Source organism: Oreochromis niloticus, linkage group LG20 (genome assembly GCF_001858045.2).
Source record: "Oreochromis niloticus isolate F11D_XX linkage group LG20, O_niloticus_UMD_NMBU, whole genome shotgun sequence".
Lineage (NCBI taxonomy): Eukaryota > Metazoa > Chordata > Actinopteri > Cichliformes > Cichlidae > Oreochromis > Oreochromis niloticus.
Genome location: NC_031984.2, coordinates 3,533,134 through 3,546,610, shown reverse-complemented (window position 1 = coordinate 3,546,610; position 13,477 = coordinate 3,533,134). Strand labels below are relative to the sequence as shown.

The 13,477-nt window shown below is 38.7% G+C and overlaps 1 protein-coding gene across 4 annotated transcripts in view; it reads left to right on the top strand.

Annotated features, from left to right (window-relative positions):
• The first annotated feature begins 3,156 nt into the window (after positions 1-3,156).
• Positions 3,157-13,477, top strand: part of LOC100705591 (suppressor of tumorigenicity 14 protein) — a 30,146-nt gene continuing 19,825 nt past the window's right edge. For 2 of the 4 annotated variants that reach the window (XM_019350022.2, XM_005477880.4), the window contains exons 1-6: positions 3,157-3,251; positions 5,989-6,065; positions 7,700-7,802; positions 8,861-8,991; positions 10,787-10,857; positions 11,440-11,633. In XM_019350022.2, coding sequence (XP_019205567.1) covers positions 6,003-6,065; positions 7,700-7,802; positions 8,861-8,991; positions 10,787-10,857; positions 11,440-11,633 — 562 coding nt within the window. In that variant the 5' untranslated portion in view covers positions 3,157-3,251; positions 5,989-6,002. Of the gene's footprint in view, positions 3,252-4,500; positions 4,699-5,988; positions 6,066-7,699; positions 7,803-8,860; positions 8,992-10,786; positions 10,858-11,439; positions 11,634-13,477 lie in introns of those variants that run through there. The other 2 variants (XM_025901822.1, XM_025901823.1) reach the window with 2 other exon arrangements.

Here is a 13,477-nt window from a genome sequence, read left to right as displayed (position 1 = left end):
TAGTTTCTTTGCACAATGGCATTAAATAATCTGTCTATACCACATAGTTTAAAGCCTTTGTTACTTATTATTTCACAGAATTCAAAATATAAAACTACTCATATACAATGCTGTAATATTACAGAACAGACTAAAATGATTAAAGCCATCTCCAGCTGTAGCATTAAAGTGAAATTCAAATTAACAACCTACAATAAACAGTCAAAATTAAAAAAAATAATATTATTGCTATATTATTCTGCATAATCGATGCTTTTACTGTACTTTAGCTACTTTAAGGATATTTTAATGCCATTTTTTTTCTCTCATTGCCTGAGCACAATTATTACTTTTATTTCAGAGTCCTTAAACTTGTTTCAGTACTTTGTGAAGCAATTGTTCAATAAAAACACAAACGACATAATGAGTGATTCTATGGGAGCATTTTAAAAGAAATGCAAAGTCTGTCAAGTATCTGGAAGGTGCTGGTGTGGTTCTCACAGGTTCGGGTGTAGACAAATGATGTGCAGCTCAAACCACATGCAACTGGAATGGAAATTCAAAACACAAAGAAACCCCAAAAAAGTTTCCTGTTGGAAACCGCGATTGTTCACAGGTGTCAGGCTGCAGGCTATTTGCTTCCTCACTAAACTGACACCTTCTACCTAAACATGCAGTCAAGTCACAATGAATAATGCAGTGATGTAGTCTGTTAAAACAGCCAGCATTTTGCTTTATTCACCGCGTTATTTCTTACTATGTTCTATTTGAAAAGGACTTTGTGTGGATGCAAAGAAAAAAGCACTGACTGGTGGTTATATATGACTCTGCCTGCATAGTGGTTGTCTTACTGCTCTATGTGGTCCAAATCTTTCAGAGGTTCTGGAAACAGACATGCTTAGAGTGTTCAAAAAGATATGATGGATGAATCTTTGTCTTAATCTTTGTTTTTTGGAGAATAAGGTATGGTGGACTAATTGAGAGGATCTCCCACTGTACACTGGGTTAGGATTGTTTTATGTTTCAAGTATTGTGTACTTTTGATTTTGTTGCGTTTCTGTTTGGGATATAGACCACACCCATGTGGGAGCAGTCCAGCTCCCAGCTATTTGGAGTTGAGTACTGGGAGTACTTGATTGGTGCAGGTTTGGGTCCTTATCTATAAAAGAGGAAACCTGCTGGAGAAACAGGAAGGGAGGGGGACACAGGTGAATCTGGGTAGTGCTGGTTTAAAATGGCGATCCCCAGATGGAAATTGAGACTCATTTTAATCAGGACTTATGTGGAGGGTTTTACAAACAACTGGAAACTCCTGGTTTGTTGGAACTGTGTATTAGGGGAGTTTAAGAAGAAAAGTCTACTCTATAATTATGAGGTGACCAACCGAGTGAAATCAACTAAGACCCAGAGAGGAAGCGCTTAAGAATCGCATTCCCAAGATCTGGTGTGTAATCTGATGGCGTTCAGGTGAAGAGAGGAGCTGAGCTATCATCTGTTGGAGCACCTGTTGGTGACTGAGATGGGTAGCAGGGGCGGAGGCTGGTGTCCCAAGCCTATAGTGAGGCTGTACTTTGAGCATGTGGCAAAAGCTTGAGTCCCCTGAAATCTTCCATTTCCAACTCCAGCAGAGCGTCAACAGCAGCATGGTAGACAAGTCACACAGTGCCCCTGGATTGGAAGACTGGGGAGGTGTTTCCCCCTTTCAAAAAGGCTCAGGTTCAGGGGAATCACGCTCAGCCTCCTTAAGAAGATCTACGTCAGTGTGCTGGAGGGGAGAGTCCATCTGGACTATCTGGGCTCTCCCTAAGAGATGAAGGGGAGGAGTTTGGTCATTTGGGAGAATACAGCTGCTATTCCTTCACATAAAAAGAAGCCAGTTGAAGTGGTTTGGGCAACTCTAAAGTGAGGTTTTGCAGGTATGCCCTACAAGAAGGAAGCCAAGGATAAACTAAGGACTCTCTAGAAAGATTACAGCTTTTAGGTGGGTTGAGAACACCTCGGTGTGGCGAGGAAAGATTTTATTTTGAGCACTGTAACGATACGTAATCAGCAAAAAATGGATGGATCGCGATGTCATGGAGCATTAGTTAATTCACTCTAAGAATGATGATTTAATTTGCCATTTTCACTTTTTAATGTTATTCTGTTAGTTTTAGTTTCCTAGTGTTATTATTACTTTTGTTCTTATAGATTTTTTTTCTTTGTCATGAAGATCTGAGCTGATCACGAGAAGTTGCTGTGCATGACTCTTATCTGTATGCACCTTGCATGTCTCGTGCTGCTCGTTTTCTAGGGCTTTGGTTCAGAGGTGCTCGCAGTATTTCCACTTAAAAACCACTGGATGTGGTTCGGCTTCATACGTCATGTTTGAGAAGTGGAACCTGGTCAGGTGTTTTCAAAAACCCGAGCATAGATCCCTCCAGGTCTAAAGTATATCCAAACATGGCAGCAGAATGTATCCTACAAAAAAATTAAATCACGAGGGAACGATAACATCACACTGAGTATAATTTCATCATTTAATCCTTCTGTGAGGTAAATATCCAAGACTCTTCTCCTCAGTAACGAGTCATGAGCTCCTTCTTTATGTACTCATTACCACAAAACTACATCCTCATCATTAGCTGCTACTGGATAATTCCTTTTAAGTTGGTGAATTCAACTTTTATGTTTAATTCACCAGTCTTTTTTTTTTAAAGTCCTTTTGTAAATGGAAATTACTGGTGGTTTTTTCCAGTGTTTTTAAATGAATGATGAACCAATACTCAACATAATGTTTTATACAAGTATAAAATCGTCATATCAGTAGTATATACCATTATTTCCATCTTCTGATTGACAGTAAATTGGAGTTTTTATTCTTTGCTTTGGAGGCCTTATGAATGTTTTATCACCATAACAATGTTTCTATTACTTTCACTATCTGATTATTATGATGTGGTTTTGAGGGTTTGAACATTGATTGAATTGTGTCTGATTGTCTCACACCAGCTCCAACAGTACTACAGAAAACTGTAGCTGAATATTGCTTTACTAAAGTAGTTTCACATTCACTTGTTTTTTTGTGTGTTTTTTTTAACACCAGCAGCTACTGGTGGGTGGTGAGAACATGCTTCAACGTTAGTCACTCCCTAAATAAATACTTAGTTTCCTGTTGGTTCAAATGTCAAATGTGGGCAGTTTTAAACAGCTGCTGAAGTTTGCTAAAACAACAGACTGCATGTGCAGCTGAAAACCACGTAAACACCTGTGAGCTGAAAAATAAGTCAAAGGTGAGTGTTTTTTGGTCTTCATACAAACAATTATGATCATTTTTGTACATGCAGTTGAATAATCTGGCGTTTAACATGATTACATCTGTTCTTCAGCATTAAGGAGGAATATTAATTATTATATACTGTCCTAGTATATACTGTCAAATATGCCATGTCTGTGCAAAGTTTCATGGAGCCGTGGTGAATTGAATTAAGTTAAATTAATTTTTGAATTAAAGGAGAACCTTACCCATGTCCCAAGAAATGTTCCCACCACCTTAATCCAGATTCCCAGGTACGTTTGACTAGCAGATTCAAAGGTTCCTGCTGCTTTTTGCCGATCATGGAGGAATCTCAATAGTAAGCTGTGATCATGTATGGCGCACAAAAAGAACTGAAGTACATTGTGTCTTGACACAGGCACAAGATTTGCTACAGTAGTTAGCACTGTCACCTCACAGGATGTGATATAGATCAAGTGTTTGAAGTTTAGAGTAAAGAGCTGCATGAATGTAACTGGTCAGTGAAACTACACAGTGCTATATAAATGTAAGTACGGTAAACCTGGATCTGCAAGCATAACATAACTAAATCACCTGAAAATGAACAAATCTGAATCTCTTTATGCTAAATGAAGTTAAACAAACTGAGATTAAACCACATCAAAACACACACACACACACACACACACACACACACACACACACACACACACACACAGTTTCCTTCCACTGCTTTGAATGAACAGATTAGTTTGCAATAAACAGATTTTGTCTTCAAGTGTCAATTCAACTTGAATTAATATTGATAACTATAAATGGTAGTTAAAAGGAATTGTTTTATAATGATACAGCAGTGAGAAGAGTGTTTCACCGATGTAATGGTTTTACATTTTCATATATTGAATCCACTTTTCATTTTCCTTTAAAACAAAATTTATTATTATTTAAGCTTCATGTCTGTTATGTTGTTTGATAGTCAAAGGTGGTAAAAGTGTTCTTTACTTAAGCAGAAGTGTTCATGCTCTTAGGCAGTTCCTAAGAGTCTCTGTGAGCGGTAGGACTGTGTGTATTTGCCGTCCTGGCTCCTGGTCTTCAGCTCAAGGTTTCTGAAAATCTAGTGAATTCGATAACACGTTGATAGCATAGGTGTATCTAGTAGGAGGCTGGAGGGTAGCACTGGTGGTCGCCAGTATTTTTAAACGTTTGAAGAGAAGAAGGTGTGCAGATGGAGCAGGTACCAGTTAGCAGCTGAGTTGCAGCTGCGCACTCAATATTATAATGTATCTTTTTTTGTCCTGCCGGCTGAATTGAAGGAAAAAAAAAAATCTTAACTTTAAAAGAGGTGGTGAAAAATGGCTGAGGTGTGCTCAGCCCTACTGCCTTTCCGTGGATACTGGTGTATCATCGTGACATATTTGGATACTTAAAGGAGCCGAACCAAAAGTCAAAATATCTGTTGTCAGGTAAATGCTTATTACTTCCTATTTTTCCACAGACAGTAAAATAAACTAAATTGTTAAGTTATTCTGACACATAGAACTACTGTTGTTGTTTAAATCACTTTTGCTGAAGTGCACACAGACACAACATTAAAGACTCTGTGCTGCTGCTCCCACACTGACAGAAGCAACGGACAAGTAGGATATTTAAAGCTTTCAAAAGAAGAAAAAATCAGACCTTCAGTTAAACGAGTTATTCTCAAACACACAAATATTATCTCACAGCATTACTACATTTATCCCTTATATTTGGATTAATATGTATTATTGTTGTTTTAATATTCAGTTAAATTCAGCTTCTGTTAGTTTCCAGAATCATTTTGTTGTTTATTATCTTTAAAAAAAAAAAAAAAAGATTTTCTTTTCTCAAGTGCAAGATCTTGGCTAAAAATTACATATGGGTTTTCATGATGTGCTCTGTTTAAAAGGGATTATGGTGTAAGGTAAAATAGTGATGACATTTTGAAAATAAATATATATCTGGTCATGTCAGCATTCTTAGAAAAATGTTTTTAAATTAATATGTTTTATAGTTCTATGTGAACAGACCACACACATCCTGTGGGGGTGGAGCATCAGCAGAAATGAGTGTGAGCGTGCAGTCAAAGGTTTTGGTTGTGGCATGAATGACAAATATTTATTTATTTGCAGACAGCAGTTTTTGAAACTCATGAAGTCCCTGTGATTGTTCTTTACTACATCATAGCAACTTGTAAAAACAAAAACCAAACTAAAGTGTCAAAGTGCATGAAAAACAAACTTTGTGCAAAAAGAAGAAAACTGTTGCTGTCAGTCAATACAGTTTTCTATAAAACCACTCAAAAAATGATACTTGTTGTCTTTTGCCCAAACATGGGTCTGACTTATGTATCAACCATCAAGTACGCAGACTTTTTTAGTGCAACTGTCCCAAATTAAACATTCAGATTTATTTAGAAAATGACGAGCAGTGAAAATGTGATCTTTCTGAGAGAGTTTTTGAGATATTCATGTTCAGACATTGGATCAGACTTTTCTTTCTTAATAATTTGATGTGATTAAAATTAGGATGATTCCTACATATATCAGAATCAGAATACGGTTTAAAGAACAGGCCACCAATCTGATCTTTCGTCCGTGTACGGTTTCTTCTCAGCTTCCACCCAGAGAGGGAGAGAGAGACCTTCTGCTGATCGTTAAATAAAAAAATAAAAAGGACAATAAACCACACTGAAGTTTTTCTTCTTCTTCTTCTTCTTTTTTTTTTAAAAAAAGGACCCCTGGGAACCATGAGTTGGGACACTGACACTGTGGATTTACTGGGTTCACAGGAGAGTTTAAGTACCAGACAGGTGAGTCCAGTATCTGTAATGTTAACCTGCCCATTATGTCACATCAGGAACAGGTTTGTTGGCTTCAGCTTAGATTAAAAAACAGAGATGTACTCTTTTTATGTTAATATGATGTTAATGGTTCCAAATTCTATGCACACAATCTTGTAGTCTTTCTCTCACCTGCTCTCACCACTGTTTTATCTTTAGAACAGACAGAATCTCACTAATCATTTTTCATATTTCCACCCTAACGCTAATCACAAAAAAAGTTAAAAAAAAAAAAAAAAAAAGACGGAAATGGTTGAAGTTCTGACTTTTGAGAAACCGCCCACAGAAGTTGGGGTAATTTCTCAGGCTGTCATCAGAAACCCTAAAAATAGTATTAATGAAAACAGTGACTAATCCAGATGGTGGGCATGAGTCACAGTAACTGGTTTTATTTCATAAAAGACTACCCAAACCATTTTTTGACCACTCATTGGTTTGGATACTCTTAAGGCTGGAAGCTGGGAGTGTGGCTGTAGCTACAGCTGCTAACTGAAGTCACTGAACTGAACTCAACTTCACCTTGTCTGTGGTGCTGCTGCCTTTTTGAAATGTATTAACAACAATGAGCAGGTGTCTGTATGTGTGTAGTTCAGCTGTACACTTTATGGTTGCTAACGAACCTTAACTAATCTAGTGTTTGCCAGTAACTTAGCACTCCACCTTCTTCTCTTCAATATTTTTACTTCTGACTTGACAAAAATATATAAAATAAACTATTCCTTAAGTGTCGATTACAATTCACTTTCTCTGCCCTTGTTTCATTGTCAGCAGCCAAAAGCTTCCTCTTATAGTTCATATTTTTCATAGCTTAAATGTTTTTCATAGAGAATCCTTGTTTGTGTGTTCCTTTTAATGTATCCCTGCAGGACTTTGTTACTGACTGACAGAGATGGGCAGTAACGCGTTACTTGTAACGTGTTACTGTAATCCGATTACTTTTTTCAAGTAATGCGTAAAGTAAGGGATTACTATTGCAAAAATGGTAACTAGATTACCGTTACTTTCCCGTAGGAACGCTGCGTTTGCGTTACTGCGTTACTAAAACCATGAGTTTTTTGCGAGAAGGTCTCATGACAGTGACGTAAGCGAGTGCGATGTTCGTGACAACAGCTGTGTGCAGATCAACAATGGATAATATATCGAGTACGGGAGAGAGTATGAGCGTGCAGCATTTAAAGCGTGGAAGTACTGACCTTATTATAACCTTGTCACTTATAAAAAGTGACAAAAACATTAGTGTCCGTTGTGCGTGGGAAGAAAACTTCTTTTTACAGCGAAAAAAACCCTAAACTTCCAAGCAAGCCGCGAGTGCGCTCCGACGAAACTCACAGAGAAACTCACGGATTCTTCCACTGATCGCTGCGGCACACCTGCACCAGGGCAATTACTTTTTGGGGGAAGTAATGAGTATTTAGTTACTGATTACTTTTTTCAAGTAACTTGACCAACACTGCTGACTGAGTCAATTTGTGCTGACTTCAATCCTTAGAAGTCTCCTGATCAATGTCATTGTCTTCCTTATAATATATTGTTTGATTCTTTAAGTGACAAAGTCTGCATCTTGAACAAGGGGTGAAACTCTAACAACAGTCTCCTGTCTGCAGTACGGTGACCGTTGCACAAACTGCAGCCTGTCCAAGAAAAGGTTGTCGATAGGAGTCGGTCTGCTGATAGTAGCCTTTATTCTGGCTTTGATGACCCTTCATCGTAAGTAGACTTTATTAAACTTTACTCATTTGTAAAGGTGTGCAGTTCGTTCAGCTCGATTTCACAGTGGAGTAACAGCAGGTATCTTCCAAATACACAGCATCTCTTTATGAGTTAAAGACCTCTGCAGCATTCATCATTTATACAATCTATGTCAGTCCTACTGTACTGTCAAGAGGACATTCTGAGTTTTCTGTCAATGCCACAATTATGGTTGGGCTAACAGAGCACACGAACTTACTCTTCAGAATGATGGGAGTTGCAGCTTCTATTTTTTACGGCCACAAGGGTTAGGGTTAGGGTTAAGTGACGGGGTTTTTGCAGATTTAGTGCTTGTACTGCCAAAATTCAAATTGGGTCTTCAATTTGAGAGTCTGAACTTTGATTTAGTAGGATTACAGAAATGTAGTGGACAGTGAAATTGCTTTTCTACCAATACTACTACTTTGAGCACTGAGATACACCATGTCTATTTCACACACACATTTATATGAGCAATTTCTTTGCTTCTAAGTGCTTTCTGTCTAACATTCAAACCCTGATGAACAGCAACCCAGGGTTCAGTATGTTGCCCAAAGATATTTTGGTATGTAGACAGTAGCAGCCAGGAATCAAACCACCAGACCTTTAAGTCATTAGCAAATGACCTGCTCAACCTGCTGAGTCACAGCCACAAACTATAAGGAACGTTATATATTTTTTTAGTTCATTTTATAATATTGCTTTTTTTGTTTTTCCCAAGTACTGAAAAAGTTTACTTCTTTCACTTGTTCATCCTGCTTCATCCATGAAGTGAAAAGAAGTGAAAACATGTAGACACTGGCACATTGTTTGATAATATATCAGTTTCTTTATTTGCTAATATAATATAATACAATATAATATAATATAAAAATAAACTGAAACTTGGTTTTTGGTTTGGAGTTATTGGTATAACTCCAGGTGACTTTTCTGAATTGGTCTTTCACAGCTAGTTGTGGCTTTTTTTTATGCGAACAGTTGTTTAAAAATTTTAGTAATTATACATTCAATATTGAAACATCCATGTGTGTCATCAGTACACAACGATGACACGGTGCAGAGAATTTACATCGGCTCCATGGGAATCAGCAACCAGCGATTCCTGCCAGAGCATGAAGATCCCAGCAGCTCAGAGTTTACTCAGCTGGCCGCTCAAGTCAGCCAACAGGTGAGACCTAACAGACTCACAGCATGATGGGTGTTCTCCATGTATGCTGTATCGCATGTATCACAAGTTCGCTGTTGTGAAGAAATAATTATTCAGGAAACAAAGAAGAGTAGTATGAAATATAAAGTGGTTAACACATTTATTATGCCACCTGTCATAAAATTGAGAAAGATCAGCATCACTAAGTGCTTTACTGCTGACTCTTTTTTTCAGTGAGTTCTTGGTGTTTGACCATTTTGAACAGCAGTGAGGAATTTCCAATAAGTTCCAGGAATCCAAGTAAATAATTGTCATTTGGTATCTTGATAACAAAATGATAAAGACATTTACCATTTTGTAATCTTTTCTGAAAATTCCTGGATAGCAACAAAAACTATTCTTTAGCGTTAAAAATATCATTTTTATTCAGCCAGTCACATGGCCTATCATTTGTTTGAGCTACCTGCAGGTTATAGTAAAATGGTAAATGGACTGGTTCTTAAATAGCACATTTCTACTCTTAGCACTCAAAGCGCTTTACACAACTTGTCTCATTCACCCAATCACACCAGCACCTTTTTCTATGCTCTCTAACAGCATTGTGAATGTTTTCTTTCTAACATTCACATGCGTTCATACTCCAATGGATGCACTGGAGAGCATAATGGGTTAGTATCTCGCCCAAGGATATTTCACATACAGACTGGACGAAACTGAGATTGAACCACCAACCTATTGGTTAGTAGGTGACCGGCTCTACTACTTTCAACACACACAATCTAAACTAAATAGTGTGTGTTCTGCAGTTTGACCATTGATTCAGCTGCTGATCTGCTGGGATCTTTTAGGAAAGACAAAGTGTTCAGCAATTTTAACTTTTTTTTATAATCTCTTCTTGATGGGAGAGGTAAGGGCCTGAAAGAATGGAAGAAGACTTTAACCACTGGTTACAACCAAGGTTTGCAGAACAGCATCTCTGAATCCACTTTGGGTACGTCTCCTGTCGGCTGGGAACAGGAAACTGTGGCTGTTCAGTAACATCAAAAGAACTGGACAATATAGGACTGCAATGATTTGCACATTTCATAAACCAATATTTTATTCACAATGGAAGACAGAAAACATCTCACATTTTTAAACTGAGACTTTTTTTCCATTGCCCAGTTTTAAGAGTCTTGGCTTCTGCTGCATTTGTATCGTAGGGTCAGAATTTGGTGTAAACAGCAGGAAACCTTGGCCCTATCCTGCTTTGTGTCAACAGCTCAGCCTGGTAGTGGTGGTGTAGTGGTGTAGGGAATATTTTGTTGGTACACTTTGGGCCTCTTAGTACCAACTGAACATCATTTTAACATCACAGCCTACCCAAGGCTCGATGTTGATACTCAACTTCTCGTGGCTGCACCATGTCACTGGTTTCTTGAACATGACAGTGACTTCACAGTAGTCAACTGGTCTCAACTGGTTTTTGTCACATGCACAGTCTCACATGTCACTGTGCATGTGACAAATCTCCAGCAACTGTGTGATGCCATCCTGTCGAGATGGATCAAGATCTTGTTGTTTAATCTGTACCACAAAGAATTAAAGCAGTTCATGTATATATCCACACAATGAGACCTGATTAAATATCAGGGTTAACTGCCTAATGATTCAGTTACAACATGGTTCATTTTGCTAAATGAATGCTTGCTATGAATCTGTATTGCAATCTTGATGTTATCACAAACCTGTGGCTTCCTCTGTTGTGTGTTTCTGTCTTTGTTGAGGCAATTAAAGGAAGTCGCTGCAATGATGTGTGACTTTTTTTCTCTTTCAGCTGAAACTGATTTACTTCAAAAACTCAGTGCTGGCCAAATACTTCAACTGCAACATCGTCCAGGCCTTCAGGTATTGTGAAATAGAAACCTGACTGTGCCTGTCAGTGGCCATGGTGTCTGACCCAGAGGGCAGCCACTGATTTTTATTTTTTATTTTTATTTATTTATTTTTTTGGGGGGGGGGAAGCGGGGGTGTCAAGCCCAGCCATGCACACACGCACGCTGACCTGTGACCCTGACACTAAAACCACATGTGTAAGACTGGGAGGTATGAAAAAAGAAGGGGTATTCAAAATTGGGCCCATATTTACCAGCAATGCACATATTCATATTTTGAATACATAAATTAGGTTTTATAAATATGGCCAGTTTGGTATTGAGGATGTCTGGGATTATGGTGTTAAACGCTGAGCTGTAGTCCTTTTCTGTGCTGATTTGAATGTCACAGATCTGGACCTGATTATTGATTCAATTTTTTGGAGTATGTGCAAAATTTGCCAACTCTATACATCTGTATCTGCATGCATCTGAGTATTCGATGATTGGTTTTGATATGGTGGATTGGTTTGTACCTAAAATACTGAACTCTCTTGTTAAGTGGGGAACTTAAAAATAAAGTCTGTACAAATCCTTTCTGTGTCTCTTGTGCCAGTGAGGGTGACAGCAGTGACGACAGCATTGTGGTGTATTATGAGTCGAAGTTTGATGTCCCCATCCCTCAGCAAACCACTGTGGATCAAGCCATTGAGTCTCTGGAGCCTCCAGCAGAAAATGAATGGAGCCAACAGGGACAAGGGCTGCTGAAACCCAGTGACACCCTGAACATCAGCAACATCATCTCACAAGGTTTGACTGCTCACAGATCCATGCAATTCACACTTTTTTACAGGTTTGTTTTTTGCTTGTTACCAAATCTATTGCCATTGTAAATGATTTCCTGGAGTAAATGTTGCTTTCTGGTCAAGAGGTGGTTCTGCAAGGAAGTAGTTCAGACTTCCAACAGGTATATGACTCGGCAGTGACCAACAGATGGCAGCATTAGACAGGAAGATGAACATAGTCCATGGAGAGGGCACATGTCTTTAAACAGCTTAAAAGTTCTGAAAAGTGCAAGAATGATCTAAGTTAGGTTAAGATATGAATCTTTGAACTCAAAGCACCATATTTTCTTTAAAAAAAATATTAAGTTAACATATATCTGAAATCTTCTGGTATCCACTTCCTAAGTGGTTGCACGACTGCTGAAAATGGCTTATAGTGTGTGGTACATGCAAAACTGATGTTTGCTGGAGACCACTTAGAATAACATATCTATTTCTAAATCACTGTTGTCTCCCAGTGGTGAGAAACTTTGAAGTCTTTGAAACACTGGATTTGCTCTAGTGGCTGCTAGACTGCTGCACTGTATCTGATAAGGCAATAGGGACCAGTGTTGGGTAAGTTACTTTAAATTAGTAACTTAGTTACATTACTAGTTCTATCAAAAGTAACTCAGTTACTTCAAGTTACTCGTTACTTTCAGAGTAACTAGTTACTAGGGAAAGTAACTTTGGTTTGATTCAGAATTCTCTTGTTAATGTGTTGCTTCTGTAACTGGATACCCAGCCAGACTGCCAGTCTTCTAGCTTGCTTACTTGCCACAATTGCACTGTGCCACCTACCAATAGAAAGGAAAAAATAATGTGCACATTTCCACGAGAGAAATCCCACGCCTGGACCGTCGTTGACCGCCGCCATGATTCTAGCCTGCTTTTTACATCCAACACAAAAACTGCAGTCGTGGTGCTTTTGATTGTACTCAGAACTTGGAAATTCTGCCTTCTGAATAGGAAGATGTAGGTAACACCAGACTGCAGATGAGCTGCATACAGAGCTGGACTGGGATTTTGACTAGAGACCAGCCCACCATTATAGGAAAAATCATAAAGCCTTTGAATGAAAATAAACACTGTTGTGACAGTGATGTCACAGTGAATCTATCAGTTGTTTGTTGTAAGACTCAGATGATTATTTTTTTAAAAGCTAGACATTTTAAATGAGAATAAGAAAGAAAGGTATTTCCTTGTGCCCCACTTTCCCTGTTAATGCCCTACATCAGGGGTGGGCAATTCCAGGCCCCGAGGGACACCTGCAGGGACACCGGCCCTCGGGGCCTGGAATTGCCCACCCCTGCCCTACATGAACCCCTGGCAACACTTTGCTAGACCCGCCCCTGCACAGTTACCAGCTGTCAGCTACGTAGAAAAGGATCCTGGTGTTATTTGTCTCTCAGAAACAGCTCATAACTTCCCTTCAACTCATTCATGTCACCTAAAAGGTAAACCTGTTTCTACATCACCTGTTCAGCTCTGATGATTCAGTAAGGACATCTCCTGGTTTCATCTGCATGTTTCCCTCTCACCACATATCCAAACCGACATCATGACCAGCAGCTTTACAGCTGTGGCTCCAGCAAACATCAGCTGATACTAGAAATTAATATTAAATAAATTCTAATAACAGCTGATCAAGCTTAAACGTGCTGCTGTTGTTTAACGCGACATCCGCTGGTTTCCTCTTTCTGGCGCAAAGTGGGCGATAAACAAACGAGAGAAAAGCCGATCAGCTGATCATTGATCAGTTTCATGATTGAAGTAGAAACGGGAGAGAATGAGAGAAGAAGAGGCAGCTGTGCAGCTTCAGCTTTGTGT